The 15,674-nt window shown below is 54.7% G+C and overlaps 7 protein-coding genes across 7 annotated transcripts; 6 read left to right on the top strand and 1 right to left on the bottom strand.

The window, feature by feature from the left end:
- Positions 1–321: 321 nt before the first annotated feature.
- Positions 322–3,021, bottom strand: PUNSTDRAFT_145604 (RCC1/BLIP-II; the record flags this gene model as incomplete). Its single annotated transcript, XM_007386756.1, has 14 exons — positions 322–535; positions 591–861; positions 914–1,070; positions 1,129–1,213; positions 1,268–1,377; positions 1,432–1,499; positions 1,559–1,660; positions 1,713–1,800; positions 1,854–2,040; positions 2,098–2,233; positions 2,300–2,675; positions 2,743–2,767; positions 2,830–2,847; positions 2,898–3,021. The coding sequence occupies 14 exons, from the start codon at positions 3,019–3,021 to the stop codon at positions 516–518; spliced, it is 1,767 nt and encodes a 588-aa protein (XP_007386818.1). The 3' UTR covers positions 322–515.
- Positions 3,022–3,723: 702 nt separating this feature from the next.
- On the top strand, positions 3,724–6,239 carry PUNSTDRAFT_145605 (uncharacterized protein; the record flags this gene model as incomplete). The annotated part of the gene is made up of 8 exons (XM_007386757.1): positions 3,724–3,796; positions 3,849–4,211; positions 4,267–4,550; positions 4,601–4,958; positions 5,008–5,106; positions 5,172–5,556; positions 5,955–6,147; positions 6,210–6,239. The coding sequence occupies exons 1-8, from the start codon at positions 3,772–3,774 to the stop codon at positions 6,237–6,239; spliced, it is 1,737 nt and encodes a 578-aa protein (XP_007386819.1). The 5' UTR covers positions 3,724–3,771.
- An 81-nt stretch (positions 6,240–6,320) lies between these two features.
- PUNSTDRAFT_35794 (kinase-like protein) lies at positions 6,321–6,813 on the top strand (the record flags this gene model as incomplete). Its single annotated transcript, XM_007386758.1, has 3 exons — positions 6,321–6,398; positions 6,456–6,538; positions 6,633–6,813. Coding segments are annotated over 3 exons (342 nt in total), but the record flags the coding sequence as incomplete, so codon positions are not given.
- Positions 6,814–8,209: 1,396 nt separating this feature from the next.
- PUNSTDRAFT_115617 (uncharacterized protein) lies at positions 8,210–8,458 on the top strand (the record flags this gene model as incomplete). Its single annotated transcript, XM_007386759.1, has 2 exons — positions 8,210–8,272; positions 8,324–8,458. The coding sequence occupies 2 exons, from the start codon at positions 8,210–8,212 to the stop codon at positions 8,456–8,458; spliced, it is 198 nt and encodes a 65-aa protein (XP_007386821.1).
- A 579-nt stretch (positions 8,459–9,037) lies between these two features.
- PUNSTDRAFT_46528 (uncharacterized protein) lies at positions 9,038–10,669 on the top strand (the record flags this gene model as incomplete). Its single annotated transcript, XM_007386760.1, has 6 exons — positions 9,038–9,104; positions 9,157–9,387; positions 9,672–9,784; positions 9,844–9,975; positions 10,028–10,111; positions 10,190–10,669. The coding sequence occupies 6 exons, from the start codon at positions 9,038–9,040 to the stop codon at positions 10,667–10,669; spliced, it is 1,107 nt and encodes a 368-aa protein (XP_007386822.1).
- A 501-nt stretch (positions 10,670–11,170) lies between these two features.
- Positions 11,171–12,152, top strand: PUNSTDRAFT_106595 (uncharacterized protein; the record flags this gene model as incomplete). The annotated part of the gene is made up of 2 exons (XM_007386761.1): positions 11,171–11,449; positions 11,505–12,152. The coding sequence occupies exons 1-2, from the start codon at positions 11,375–11,377 to the stop codon at positions 12,150–12,152; spliced, it is 723 nt and encodes a 240-aa protein (XP_007386823.1). The 5' UTR covers positions 11,171–11,374.
- Positions 12,153–12,351: 199 nt separating this feature from the next.
- Positions 12,352–14,008, top strand: PUNSTDRAFT_145608 (uncharacterized protein; the record flags this gene model as incomplete). The annotated part of the gene is made up of 3 exons (XM_007386762.1): positions 12,352–13,210; positions 13,270–13,625; positions 13,677–14,008. 3 exons carry the CDS (start codon positions 12,352–12,354, stop codon positions 13,806–13,808), a joined length of 1,347 nt encoding a protein of 448 aa, XP_007386824.1. The 3' UTR covers positions 13,809–14,008.
- Between the last annotated feature and the right edge of the window lie 1,666 nt (positions 14,009–15,674).

Below are 15,674 nucleotides of genomic sequence, written 5' to 3' on the forward strand. Positions count from 1 at the left end.
CTTGCGCGGCGTACCAAATGCAGTCGAACTCTATCCAATGCACACCATAAAATACCAGGGCCCCAGCCGGCGGAGCCAAACACCAACCATTAGAGGTTGTGCTTCGTGTTGCAGCTACGTAGAGCAGACGGATCGACGTTACCAAGAGCGCCCGTCGCTCTCAGGAATGCTAGATGGTGATCATAGAAGCTATGACGGGCGGAGGTCAGTGTATATGGTACCATCAGAGGTTCTCTGCAGAGCACTTGTGCCGTCGGAGGGTCTAGTTGTAGAAGAATGTTGAGATATCTCTTGGAGCCCGCACGACCTAGAACGACACGTGTCAAATTCAATGAATACGTCCTGCAACAGTACTGAGGGATATTTAAGGCAGGCCAACGACAGCTTATGACCGGGGCATGTCGGACCAAGCTCAAGCTACAACCAAGAGATTAAGAATGTATGACTGCATAGGACAAATGTCAATAATAAAATAGATGTACGGCCCACTTCACGATGAAATTAAAGATACTTGGTTACTTCTTGCGTTTCACAGCTATGTCACGGTCACTCAAAAATAGGACGAGGCAGCGATGGTAATACAAACACACCGGCGCCTTTTGTCGACATCTTCTTTGACTTGGACTTGCCAGCATCTCCGGCATCTTCCCCGTCCTCGTCGTTCTCGTCCCGTGCGCGTTTTCCCTTCGATGGTACCAAGGGCTTCTCCGAAGCGTAGCTCGGATAAGCTTTCGCTGCTTCTATACCTTCCGGTCCAACGGGGGCGCCCGGATTTGCTTCGCAATCGGGACAAAACCATTCGCCGTCTGGAACAGCTTGAAGTGGTGGGTCAAGGCACTGGAGGTGGTAAGGGTGATCGCACTAATATGACGTCTGAATACACTACATGGGCGATGTTTCGAAAGCACGTCACCTTTTCGCACTCTAAGAGGGGCACGTCCTCCCCTTTGTCGTCATTGCAAACGACGCATACTTCTGGTGGGTCCACTTCCTCTGGGTGTCGAGGAAGTTCCGAAAGCTTCTCGTTCGAACGAGCCAGGAATAGCGTCGTGTTCTGGCCAGCTGCAATTCTGTGGTGCGAGCGCAATGAATACCAAATTTATCGAAGAGTACATTCCATACGCTCACTGGAAGACGTCAACGCCTTCTAGGGGGACGTGCTTCGTCGGCTTAGTAGCACTCTTTGGTTGATCGGAACCAAGACCAAGTTCACCTATGCATGCCACTGTTAGCGCAGATCTCAAGTGACACGCAACGGGTCTCATACCGTTGCCCGCATTCTGTCCATAAGCAATCGTCATGACCGTACCGTCCTCTTCCGGACAGAGCGCGAAGTGGGTGACACCTCCAGATGCAGCGTGTGTGATCTTGCACCCCCTTATAGTCATCATTAGTTGGCGAAGCGGGAAATGAGATGCGGAAAACACGTACATGATGTCCTGCATGTACCGGAAAGTGGAATATGGTTGGCCTCCTGATCCGTCCCCGGTGTTCTTCCACTGCCGTTTGACAGATGTTAGGGGGGGGGGAGTTGTTTGATAGCCAAATATGAGCGTACCTTCCCTGCCATCCAATACATTCCTTGTTTGTCGATAACAACTGTGCTTGTTGGTCCTGCGGATATCGCTGAGCCCATGGTGATTTCATTCGGCCCAGCGTACTAAGGTCAATGGCATGAGCTTACGCACGATAATACGAGAATAAGTACGTACCTGCGGAACTACTTTGGGGACCATGACATCCTGCTGATTACCCAAGCCCAATCTGCAATAACCATTGTACCCCCAAACATACACCAGTCTGAGGCCAGGCTGCGATCAGCGGAAGTTGCAGCCCAGACGTACCGCACGCACCCCTGTGAGTCCAACGCAACACTGTGCTGCTGTCCACACGAGACGTCCACAATCTTCCTGTCGTCCAGTCCGCGAACAAGTAAGGGTTCAGAGACAACTTCGAAGGCGGTCTTTCCAGCGCTGACGATATGCTCGCCGGTCCGACCGTTGCCAAGCTGACCGTGTTCGCCGGAGCCACATGCATACACTAGGCGGTGCAGGTAAGTCAGACGGGGGGAGACAGATGCCGCAGCCTGTAGCTCACCTCGTCCGCTCGCTGTCAGTAATAGCGAAAACGATATGCCAGCCGCAGCCTTGACAAATCGTTCTTTGACATCATCCTTCACAGGCGCTTTGATGTTCCTGAACGATGATATCTCTGGACACGGCGCGTGTCCGCACTGGAGGATATCGGCGTATGAGCGACGACCGAGACGAAAGGTCGGGAAAGCCGACGCGGACCTCACCTGCCCATTCACGTTCAAGCCCGCGCTCCACGCGTTCCCGTCGCTCCCGACCAATATGGTGTGCCCCCTCCCACACGCAGCCCATACAAGCTTCGTGCCTTCTGCTGCACCCAGTTGGGCTGCCGTAACCTTCCTTGGCGCGTTCTCGCTTACGGCCTCCAGCTTCGATATACCGAGCGCGCTGTGTTGGTTTCGTCCAAAGAGCCAGGCATTGCCTTCCGCGTCGATCGCGATGAAGTGGCAGCCGGCGCAGGAAGCGTGAACGGAGACGACGTGAACGTTGGAGAGTGAGCGGAGAATGTGCGGCTCCAGTAAATCTGGGTGGTCGTCGTTCCCTTCGGACTTTCCGCCTTTATCCTTCCGCCCGAGCTTCGGCCTGGACGCGATAATCAGTTTATCGCCATCTGAGAGAATGAAGCACCGAAGGAAGCGAGTTTGCGCACCAATCTGTCCCCCCACAAATGAGGACTATTGCGTGAACACCTCAGTTCAGTATGGACCCTATCAGTGATGTGACTTGATTAGCTCACCTTTGCCCCAGGCTTTATCTTGTTCGGTCATGAGCTAGTCCCGGCTATTTACAGTATCTTCTCGATACCAACGCGGTGGGCAAGAGCAATGCGCGGGCGGGGGTGGCTGTGTTCACGCTTTCGCCGGTAACCGGTAACCTCCGGTCCTTCCTCGAGTTCGATATCGTCTTGTTTACCGACTCTCAACCTCATGGTGGCTAATGATCACTCTATATATCACATCTTACTTGATTATGGGTCTGCTATGTATGTCAGAACTCCCATGTTGAGACTCCTGATCCCGTGGACAATTGCGCGATCTGTTCTTCTCATCCACCGCAATTCGCCTCGAATCCGAGTCTTATCCTACGGTCACTGACGGTATCATGCATCCAGGAATATACGCGTATCAAACCTTCATTACGGCTTGATATGTCAAGGAGCAGATATTCTATACTCTACTTTACCCGTGCACCTATCAGAGTCAGGCCATCCACGCCTCGGAAGGTTCATCCGAGATTATCTCCACCACCAAAGTCGGATGGCATACGCAAGACATTGACGACATTCCAACCCGAGGAGCCCGGGCGCTTTCAAAGCCGTCTGACATGTCCTATGTCACCTTTTGCTAGATCAACGAGATCGGATCTGCCCGCCCAACCCGGTCACCCAATCACGACGAGTGCTCATGCACCTGGAAAACCTCCAATTTGGAGCTCCATGAGGCTCCTAGCCCTCGTTTGACACTCGCATATACGTCTCCGGTCGTAATTTGACGTTGGGCGTTTAATGTCGGACATCAAGAAGGTCAAAGATGTAGCGCGCTCGTCCCTCGGTGCACCAGCTGGCCTACAAACACGCCACCCAAGACGTATGCGGTGCCTACAAAAACCGCCGCTTTCTGGGGACGGCATGCTAGCAGACCCGTCTTCATTTCGTCGTTGCTACCCCCTAGATTGTCTGATGCAAATTCGCTCTCTCTTCCTGGGTGAGTTTACCCATGATATGCTGCTGAACCTCCACCTTGACCGTTTCCCAAGCTCTCGCAGCCTTCTCTAACGCATTGGTGTCCGTGACCGCCTTCCCTTCTATGAGGACGGGAACCGCGCCAACACATGACCAGGTCAAGCGCGGCCTGCAGGCGATGACGTCGGACCCCAATCTGATTGCGCAAATACGTTCCATCTGGGCCAGCCAGCAGGAAGACCTTCGCCGTTGGAAGGTGGAGGGCAAGCGCGACGTCGTTGGCTCGCTCCTAAACGACACGATCGATGCTATCATCGGTCCAGAGGACGGCATTCTCGCGGGGCTTGCGAACAGCTTCGCCGCTCAGGTTGACGGGCTCAAGCGGTTCCCCGAGGACGATCATCCCTTCCAGTGGCCCTCTGACACTGACCAGCGTGGTACGCCTGCTCCATGCTGCTGTATACGTCTCACATTCCGACTTCCCGTCTCTAGGTCCATGTCCAGGTTTGAACACGCTCGCAAATCACGGGTACATCTCAAGAAATGGCATAGTTACAGCCGGCGAGGTCATAGCCGGTACCGCTGAGCTGTTCAACATGGGTGTCGATGTTGCTGCTTTCCTCCTCGCTGGTTCCGTTGCTCTCGATGGCGACATACCTACCCTCAGGTTTTCCATCGGTGGGGCGGATGGTCGCACCAACAGCCTCGGAAAGCTGGGTGGTCTTCTCGGAACCGAAACCGGCCTTGATGGTCACGGTCGCTTCAACGAGGGCGATGTGAGCGCTACTAGGTGAGCTCCCATCTCTTGCTCATCGTGTGGCTCTAGCTCATCCCTCATTCTGCCAGATGTGACTTCTATCTCTGCGACGGCGACAATCATAACATGCAACCCGAGCTCTTTGCGCAAATGCGCGAACAAGCGAAGGCGCATGGAAATCAGTACAACGTGAGGGCCATGGCGAAACATTTCTACTCGCGTTACCAAGACAGCGTCACCAATAACCCCAACTTCTACTTCGTACCACCAAGTGCGATCGTCGTCGTCGGTGCGACCTACTTCATCCCTGCCTTCTTCAGCAACGCCACCATCGGCGCCGGAGGAGTCGCGAATGAGGCCAGTATTGCTTCATTCGAGGGCGCGCACTTCAATTCGGATGGTACCATCACCTACGTACCGGAACGAAGTATGTTGGCTGTGATTTACATCAGATTTACGATGCTGATTCTATACAGTTCCTCCTCAGGGCTGGTATCGCCGTGGTGTCCCTATGACCCTCGTCGAGCTCATCGCTGGCTTCCTCGCCGTCTATGGTCCGAATCCAGTACTCTTCGGTGCGCACGCCGGCTCAACGGACAAATTTATCCCTGGCCCGGCCTCTTACCCACCTCTGCGCAAGACCTCAACGGCCTGGGTTGCTTCCTCTACAATGCTCTCTACGCCGATTTCTTCGGCGAATTCTACAATATTGTCGGCGCCGTCGAGGGCGGCGTCAACGCACTCCTCGGCCTTCTGGACCCCGCACTTTCCGATTTCATCGGCTGCACGCCCAACTTCCCGGACGAGACGGACCCGAACTCGTATGGCGGCGCCTTGTCCTATATTAAGGCAACCAGTGGTGCACCTGGAGCGCCGAAGTCTGCCCCGTGTCAGCTTGGCCCTAATAGCGAGTGCGTCTCCGAATCGAACTCATATGGGATGTCGGAGAGTGACTATGTTGGTAACCGGTACGAGTTCACCGGTACTGAGGATGCGTCGGGAAACCCTTTGCCTTCAGGCGCTGGGTAGGCTCAGCATGCCTGACGCTCTTTTCGTGTACATTGCAACGTGTTACCTTATCGGAGCTCTCCGTCCGCTACGGGCCTGCACCCATGCCAGCGACGAAGTGTGGGCAACGCCGTGAGAGTGCGTGTCCATGTGCGAGGCACGACAGCGTATAACGCTGCGACCTGTCTCTGATCTGAGCTTCGAACTCACCGAACTCTACGTTTGTCCCCTAACGTGTGCTTCATGGTCTCCGACATCTTCCCTATCGGCCCTGGCACGATGGAGATCTTCGATGTGAACGTCAATCATGATGAGCTCCAGAGAGAGATTGACGCACTAGACAACGCACGCCGTGCCTTGAATAAAAAGAGCGGGCCATATCTCAGTATCATGAGCTCATACGGAGGTTGAGTAGCAAATGCGGGGAATACGCTCGCCTGCCCTCCTCCTATTTCATGAGAGACGCTGGCATCTCGATCAAGCCAGACGATTCCTTCTACGGTGGTTTCGGAGATGTCTACCGCGGCAGCGACAAGCTTGAGCGCAAACTCGCAATCAAGCGTCTTCGATGGCACATGGCCCCTGACCCGGAGAGTCGCAAACGACTGGTAAAAGTGGGCGTACTGCCCACATTGCTGACATTATGCTGACGGACGACGTGAACGGCTAGAAATTCTGCATGGAAGCAGTGCTGTGGTAAAATGCTTCTCAGCCAAACATCATGGCATGCTCGGGCATAGCCCGGATATCAGAGTTAGAAAGCAGTAAATTTCCTTTCTGCTTAGTGAGTCACTGGTTGGAAAATGGCAACGTCATAGAATTTTTGAAGAAGGAACCGTCCGCGAACCGTTTGAACTTGGTAAGTACCCTACAATCATGATAGGCGCCATATACTCACGGCATGATTGTTACTTAGGTACGTGACGTGGTCAAGGCGTCGGAATACTTGCACGATATAGGTATTGTCCACGGCGATTTGAAGGTGAGTACTGTGGACTCGTATATACTCAGTTGACTGTACACCGACACACCATCACAGGGGTGCGACTTCTATTTAGTACTACTAGAGCCGCTGCACTGATTCACATAACAGGAACAATGTACTCATCAACAGCGTTGGCCGAGCATGTCTATGCGATTTTGGGTTGACGTCTGTTTACGCCGAAGTGTCGCTGAAATCGTCATCGAGCAACGCCGGCGGGAATATGCGCTATCAGGCACCAGAATTATTTTTCGATGCTCGACTCTCACCATCAACCGACGTCTACGCCCTAGGTATTCTTATCTGGGCGGTATGTTAATATACTGTATTCATTCCGCTTTCTATCATAATTTCCAGATAATGTCTGTGAGACTCCCCTACAAACATATTCACCCCTAAATAGCCGTGATCTTTCAGGTTGCCCAGGGCTTGAGACCGCAGAGACCACCTGGGGACGAGGTGACAGACGAGCTCTGGAACCTGATGGAGCTTTGCTGGAGCGAGATCAGCAACGCGCGTCCAACCAGCTTCGATGTATTCGTATTCTTGAAATCGTTGGAAGTCGCAAACTCGCCGGTCGTCGAAGGGTCAAAAACCGGCCGACAAGATAGCCGTCGCAGCGTCGAGAATGGTGAGGGATTCCGGTCCGAGACTCAGGTAGCGTCTAGCATATAGCTGTCCGGTTCGGATACTGACATGCAATCGGGGCGGTTGGAAATCTGCCTGCTCGAAATACAAGGGACGACGACTGCAACGAAACGCTCGGCGTGGTAGATGAGGCAATTGTTCGTCTCGGTTCACAGATGTCCGGGACATCCCAGCCCAGCAATCGAGAATGCATGCAGGTGTGGCACCCGCCATCCACCATGTGATTGGAAAACATGCTAAGGGGTATCCAGGAGGCTTCGTCTCTATGGACGACTCACACCCCTCCATATAGCAGGGCCATAAGCATCCTACCTCGTGAGCTCTTGGCACTGTCTAGGATGCGATGAACATGTTCCGAAGGCCTCGTAGACAGCGCGCTGCCAGAGAACACAGATGACCTGTCATTCAACGCGAATCAAATATTCGATGTTCTTGAAGTGCGTAAAACGTGCTGGAGGGTGCGCGGTCGAGATGGGGAATTTGTATGTGAGTACCGTCTCGCGTTTTATCATTTGGTACACCACTGATAATACGTAGGTGCCCCGCCCGACCGCTTCCAGAGATTGCATCGCTGTCAGGTCAAGGAATCGTGTTAGTCAGAAGATAGTGCACCGTGAGCTCCGCTAAACCATTCATACAGACATGTCCGAAGACCAAAATCTCCGATTGCATCAAGGAGACCTCGTAGACAGGCTTCCCAGCCCTGCGATCAACGTCGGTACGGCGGTAAATTGGGTCGGAGTCATCGCGTCTGACGGTGTGATCGGATGTACGCATCATCCCGCGAAGAAATACCCATGCTTATTTGAGATGCGGGTGTAGACGTACCGATGTCAAGCTTGCAAGATCTGCCTGTATGGCCCAATGCCCGATAGGAGGCCATCACGAGGGTGAAACGAGGTCGTCCGTTCATGGACCCCGTATGTATAAGACCACATGACAAAGACCCAGCGTCTACTCGTCAAGAGGATGTTTCCACGAGCAGAGTGGTCACATACCTTCGCAAAACTCTTCAGAATGTAAACAATACATCGAATCTCATGTCCGCGGCGCCACCTATTGTACACAACCTCGTGCTAAACAGCATCCGGGACTGTAAAGAGGTTCAACCGGTCTTTTTGATGGGGCATGATATATGACTTACTCGTGCTAAGCTTTTGGTCAACGTGCGCCCGCGATCGTTCACCTGTGCTAATCCTCTGACACCACTGAATCCAGAAGAGGTTGAACATGAAGCCGACGGCATCGCGGCGAATGAAATTCGGAGCAGTTCCACGGAAGTGCTATGAGAAATCGAGACGCGCTCCGGAAACGTGCTGCTCAGAATGGCGCCGTATGGCGACGTTTACCTTTAAGCATCCTGTGAAACCGTGGCGATGAAATCGCTACGCGGCGGCACGCTTCAGCCGCGTCATTGGTGTCCTCCGAGCCAAACTGCCGCTAGTAAGGATCCCACGAAGCATCATTGGCAAGCGTACCATGACTGTTGTACGGCTATGAGCACGCTCATCCTCCTTCCAGGATCAATCCAAAAGCAAATCGTGAATCAATAATATCAGCCCACAGTCAGTCAGGCTGAATATTGATCCGTACCGGCGCGGCCGCGGAATCAGTTTGGTGAAGTGACGACGAAGCACCTGAGACGCTGAGACTTGCCACCACGTGTGTGCAGGCATCACCTGGAGGCGCCAGGTGGTTTTCCGAAGCTGGCGCAGGCCACGCACCATCTTGTACACCTGGTGGTCATCCATGGCGCCATAAGCCGCGTGCGGATCCTCAGAATGGGGCATGCTCCGACCGTATAAAGAGCGCAAGGATCACGCTCGCCGCCAAGGTCACCGATGCTGCGAGTGTTGCAGTTGTCCCGCATGCCCTCCACAGAGCCTCCAGGGTGTTCTGATACACTGCAACCGATATCGAATGAGTTGCCTGCAGGTGCGTACCCAAACGAGTCGCGTCCGATAGCAACGTGTAAAGATTTGCACAGTTGGAACGCGGCAGACACCTAGCTTGTCATTCCCTCGTTCGCTGGGGGCGAAACTTTCAAGGGCCCTGAGTTCTGACTCGGGTAAGAGTGCGGACTCGTTGGACACTGTCGCCTCCAAAGGAAAGGAGTCGAACAAAACACTGATTGGTGGGTCGTTGGCCTCTCTGGTTGTGGCGGTGCGGGGGAAAATACCGCAGACTGTTCCGGGGGTGGGGCCGCCGGTGCTCGCCGGTGTGTTCGCGTGCTTCATTCCCCTTGCATTGTGACTTTTCGTCAAGCATACCACCTCATACCACCGGATCTTGTCGTTTTGTTTCGCGTTCATGACTCGAACCTACGAGATCTGTCCGGCAGAGCCTAATGTCAGGTACCAGTGCCGAGCGTACCTGACGGTTTGACCGGGGTCATGCGTCACTCTGACGCGATGCGGCGTCTAGCTCGGACGAGTTACCATTTAGCCCCTGCGCAAGGGCCGGATCTCCCTCAAATTTTGCTCTTCTTCTCCGCTTTTTCAGCCCATCGAAACGCGACGACGAACACCTTCACTGATACCACCATGACATACGACTCTACAGACAACGACGCCGGTCGGTCTGCTTCGCGAGGACGGGAAGGACGGGATGGATACGTGAGTTGCTTTACTCCTGTTCGCTGCCGTTGCGCCCGTTAATCGACGCGCTTCACTAGCGTTCCTCAGGACGAGGAGGTGTTGGCAACATCGTTCGGTCTCCCTCGAATACTGGCGAGCGCCTCATGAGCCCCAGCCGTGAACCCTACAGCGAAGGAATCTCAATCATACGAGGCAGGAATGCCGTTCCCGTACGTTTCATATAGAGTATTCGATCTCGACGTTTGTTGACGTCGTCACCAGGTGTCTACAGGACGGGGCGGAGCCGGGAACATCTTGAATCGGTCGCGTAGCAATGGAGGAGAGGATATAGCCGGTCAACAGCAGGTACGTGCAAACTCACCGCCTGGCCGGGCCCCCACGATCGAGAGGTGCTGACCAGTTCACCTCTTTCAGATGTCACAGGTTGAAAAGTCCTTTGTGAACGATAGCGAGAGCGAGACCGTCGCCTCTTATGGACTCTCTCGCGCCCCGACCGAGCCCCAGCAAGAGCACGGACTGACCCAAGATCAGCTGCAAGCAACTGCAGCCGGGGCGTACTCCACCGGTCGCGGCGGCGCCGGCAACATCGTAGGTCGGAATCAGACCAGCCCTTCGCACTCGCCTGCGCATTCGCACTCCCGCTCGCGCGAGCGCACCGGTGGCGGCATCTTCAACCGAGGAGCCCGATCCAAGTCACGAGAGCCGACATCGCCTAGTGCCCGGCGATCTCGTTCTCGGGAGGCCGTCAGTGGGTTGTGGGACCGTCTCACGCACCCGCACATGAATGCGCCTACGCACGCGCCTGAAGACGTCAATGATGCCTCCGCGCAGGAATCGAGCAATGAGCCGCAGGTCGTGAACCGCGGCCGACCTGTGGACGTTCCCATTGCCATCGCCGAGTGAAAAGGGACTATGAACTGCGTGGATTGAAACTGTATGCCGAAGTAATAGGATGGATCTGTAGTTTATGTCTGCGCTGTAATCTTATGACTGGCATATCTCTTTTCGTGTTGGTGCTATCTCTTACATGCGGCGATATTCATGACTCAGCAAGGCAAATGTTTTGCATGTGTTTCCCGAGGTTCTCCTCATCACTTTGTTCTCTGCTGCCAATACTTAAGCTCCATAAACTCGGAAGTGAATCCAGACCGCTCCAATGCGGAAGTTAATCCTCGCCCGATCGGGCTGACAGATATAAGTGTTAGCGATTTCCACGGCCTGACAGTGGCCCCGTTGTGCCTGAACTCGAGGTGCGAACCCTTCGGCTCGAAGCCGAATGGGCAGCTGTGTACGATATGGTGGACCAGTCCACTCGTTTCACTTCCAGGTCGGCTCAGGCAGGTTCGGATGACAATTGCACGAGTCAAGATACGTGCTTTACTCGCGGACGACATCACTAACTCGAGACGATCATCCATCATACGAGGTCCATCGGAAGCTAGCTAAATGCGCCAGGACCGACAGCGGAGGTTCTTCATGTCCGACATAGGACAGCCCGTTCCTGGCCAGTTATCTGTGGGGTGCAGTTGCGGACGAGCATAAAGAGCGCGATCCTTCGTATGCTATCCTCTGGCTCTGCTGTCCAGTCGGCTTCCAGCGATCGTCGTCATGTCCGCGATACTCCGCATCCTTGTCACTGTTTTATTGGCCACCTTCATCCACGCCACGCCGATAGTACCTCAGGTATGCCGAACGTTCAAGCGCTGAAAGCTCATGTTCCTCATCATCGTCGATTTAGGTACTTTTAGGACCAGAGGAACCCACATTGTCGTGTGCGACCCGCGACTCTGCTGACTACTGCACCGGGACGATCTCGACGTCGGAGGACGGCCAGCATTTATGCGGTGACCCTCGACTTGGGCCCCTGAACATCACCGCGCTCGGGGCGCTCGTTGCCGACTACGACCCTATGGCCGGGCTTTGCCCGCGCAAATTCCTCGAGCAATACGCGGAGATCAAGATGAAGGATGGCAAGCCCGAGTACCGTTGGAGGTACCCGGCCAAGGATGGCTTCCAGCTCGACCCTTGGGGCAACCCTATCACGAGCCCGCAGGTGCTCCCGAAGGGGCTCAAGGTTGACCGTTTCGGAAGCGAGAAGGGCCGGTTCATCTCGCCTGCGTCGACGCCGTTCACGCAGCGCGCAATCCCACCAGACAGCCTCAATCGCCTCATCGGTATCGAGGAGCAAGAGTCCGTACACGGGTACTACCAGTACGTGGTGGAGAAGAGCTTCACCGTCGTCTCCGGCCCCACTGGTGCTGCGTTCGGACAGCCGGGACAGGGTACGCAATATCAGTTGCCGGTCACGGTGAAGGCGTTAGTTGACGCAGGCTACTTGCGCCGCGTCCCCATAACATTACCGACAAGCAAAGATCCCGTCTACTAGCGTTGATATTATCGCACCTTATAGTCTTTACTCGGCGTACATAGTCAGCTCTCGTCCTGTACTCACTTTACTTATACATCATCGTGAATAGATATTAACTTGGTGCGACGGGGGCCGGTGCGCCCGAGTTACGCAATGCGATACTCTCGACTGCGCGACACGAATATAGCCGCTGCGCCCTTCTGCCTCATCCCCCGAGATGTCCAACCTCAAAGCTCACAACCCCTTTCGAACGCCAGCCGTGACGCCAAATCCTACGGGCGAATCCTCATCGCACGCAACGTCTGTCCCGGTTTCTCTTCAAGGTCAGGCTGCTACGGCGCTGCAGGCTGGAGGTTCCAGTCAGTCGACGTTCTCGCCTCCCCCAGGGCCCCCACCCTCCTCTCAGCCAGGACCAATCCAGGAAAGATCTTCTAGTACTCCGTCTGTTCTCGATGCCGAACCTCCTCCGGCGTACACACCGACTCCGAATCCGTACGAAGGTGAAAGCACTGTAGAGCTTGGACCCAGGAGGCCGTTTCAGCAGGCACCTCCACCTCTTCAGATCATCTCCCCTCAGGGTACCGGGATACCAACGGCAAGCCTTCGCACCGGAGGGAGCTGGGCGAGTTATCCTGGACAGGACAGACTCGATCGCGCGAACACCACGCCGTCTCGAAGACCACCACCGCCCCGCCATCCCTCAATTCAAGTCTCGCCTTCCCCCGCTCCCGCCCCTATCTCCACACAAGCACCCCTGTCCGACTTCGCTCGCGACTTCTATGCGGCAGGTGGTGGCCAAGTCGGCGCATCATCCTCTGCTTCCCATCCGACTCCACCCTCGTCGTCTTCACCTGCCCTGTCTAGCCGATACGCGCCGCCTCCCGGGCCGCCGCCTCGTTCGCCGTCTACACCAGGTTCAAGACCTTTATCGTATCCGCCCGCATCGCCCACACCGTCGGGATCCGGATCAGGAGTTCCTGACGATGGGAGACCGACCAGGACGCCGGTCCCCGGGCACCCGCTGTTGAGGAACGGAGAGATGCTGGTTTATCCAGCAGGATACGAGTGCCCTAAGTGTGAGTCCACTTCTGAACCGTGTCATGCAGCTACCCCTCATGCTCTCATTTACGTATAGGTCATAATACCGGCTTCAAGTACTATGATCCCTCGCACCCCTGTCGTAAATGCTGGGAGAAATACTCTCGGCCGTACAGCGGCGCCGTTGCATACGCCCCCACGAATTTCTCTGCGACACCCACCCCATCCACGTCGGGCAAGAGCTTCCAGCGACCGTTGCCGAAACTACGCCCAGCCGGCCCGGGCAGCGACCTCGGCCGTTCGCGGACGCAATCGTATGGTCGAAGGCCGGACTACCCCGGCGTTGCCAGCCAACACAGCTACTCGCGCAGCGATCCCCCTACAAATTGGTTCCAACCCCCGGGTATCCAGGTCGCGGGTGTGCCGGGGAACGCGGCGCCGGGATCGTTGGTGGTATGTGGCGCTGTTGTCCTTGATGGGCACTTTGGCTGATATTGTGTCCAGGTTAGTCCAGGAGACCCGCGGATAGGCGGGCAGCTCTGTTGGCGCTGCCACGGAAGCGGTACCACCTCCTTCTTGATCTTCGACCAGCAGACCTGCTTCGAATGCGGTGGTATAGGTAGGGTTTTCAGGTAGTTATGTAATGATCAACATTGCATCTCCTATATTTGTCAATGGTTACGTTGACTCCCGGTGCATTCTCAACGTACTCGCAAATGTGCTAGCCCTTATTAACATGTTTTAAAATAGCATAGAACTGTAACAAGGTAGGACACGCACGTAGCTTCGTAGGCCGTAATATAATACAGATACGGTGTTCGACACACTGTAAAACGTCTTCGATATACGTTAGGGTGAACGTACGGTGTGCAACCCGCGAGCTCTCTCAGACGACAGAGTGACTTAGACGGCCGGGCGGAGGCTCGGTCGTCTGTCGTCCGACCAGGAATCGGGAGATTCCTTAGTCGTTCTGAAGGGTCGTCCGCAGCGGATAGCTTCCGCGGCGTCTTCTGTGATTCGGAAGAGTACTAGAGAGTACCCTGAGGCCCGTACTCGTCAATCTCCGGCGACTGCTGGCGAAGATACGAGATGGGCAACGTAGTATATTTCTGAGGTAAAAAGACAAAGAGACCCAGTTGCGCGCCCGTCTGCCAGCTGTACGACGCTCCTTCCCACGGTCGCTCGCGCCTACTCTACGCTGACGCAGGACCCCTGTTTATAGGGTAGGATGTCGGAATATAGGTTGACCTCAAACAGGTCATTTTGTCGGCGAGGATCAGCCGGATTTTGTCGTCAAGTATCCCGACGTCGGGCCTGCGGCCCCAGGTTTGTCGAGAGCCCTATTCCGACATCGTGGAAAAGCGGCTGTGGTGGAGCGTATACCCCCGGACGCCGAAATCAAGCCTCTATTGGCAGTTCCAGCTTCGGCATGACCCCGATGCGAAGCTTAGGAGTATCATACAATTTCGTATGAATTAGGTCGAATGTTACACGGTCTACATCGATGAGGAAAAAGTATAGTATTTCGAGAATAGTATATGATCAGCGATTAGCCTTCCTCCGAGCCTCGATGAGAAAGTTGACCGCGACGAGGTAGGTAGTAGGTAGGTAGTATTACTCGGCGCGGTCCCAATACCGGAACAGCCGGTTCCCGAGGCCTCGCTTGAGGATTGGCTGAGCATACAGAGTGGCCCACACAGCAGCTGCCTCAGCATCAAGATCCAGAGTTCGGCTGTCCGGGCTGATCTGAGGGGCACCTGGAAGAACACGAAGGAATTGACCGGAACATATGTTTACGTGCGGGAATCAAGCAAACAGCAGGACTTTGGAGGAGGAGAAAATGGGTGAGCACGATACTGTAACAGCAATTTTTCGCCGCTGACGCGGATGAACGTGGCGCAAAATGCCAAAACGAGATCACTCAGTGCGGCTCAAACGCACCGCTCGCGACCGCGCTTCACTCTGAGCCGAAGCAGGTCCCCATCCGCTCACCACTCTCACCGCGATGTCGTCGGGTCATCCTGGCTCGAACGGCATATAGTCTATCCATGCCCCAGGGTGGAAAACAGGCTGTTTTCCGCCCGTCTCAGATTTGGTTGATTACAGCCTACATGCATAGATTAGCAAGATATCAGTGGTCAGGAACCATCCCCACAGATTTTGAATCACTGCGCAGCCGGCCATAAAATGGTTATGGTCTGGAGGGTGCAGAGCCATTTGTGAGCCCGATACAGCAGTTATGGGGTGAGTAACCCTCTCTAAAAATCGCCCCAGGTCACCTCCATACGGCACGCATTTTTGCCCGATTTATGAACCGCTTTACCGTGGGAAATGGGAATGCGCCGAGTTTTTTAAANCGAAAAAAATATAAGGCAAGTGCGCCGAGTGATTATAAAATCAACGGCTGCACCGGAGGTTGCGCCGAGATAACAAGCACTGTGGAGCCGATTAAGATCGACGCAGAAAAAAAAGNTGGTATTTTTACATCCAATATTCATCCCA

Source organism: Punctularia strigosozonata (assembly GCF_000264995.1).
Source record: "Punctularia strigosozonata HHB-11173 SS5 unplaced genomic scaffold PUNSTscaffold_11, whole genome shotgun sequence".
Classification (NCBI taxonomy): domain Eukaryota; kingdom Fungi; phylum Basidiomycota; class Agaricomycetes; order Corticiales; family Punctulariaceae; genus Punctularia; species Punctularia strigosozonata.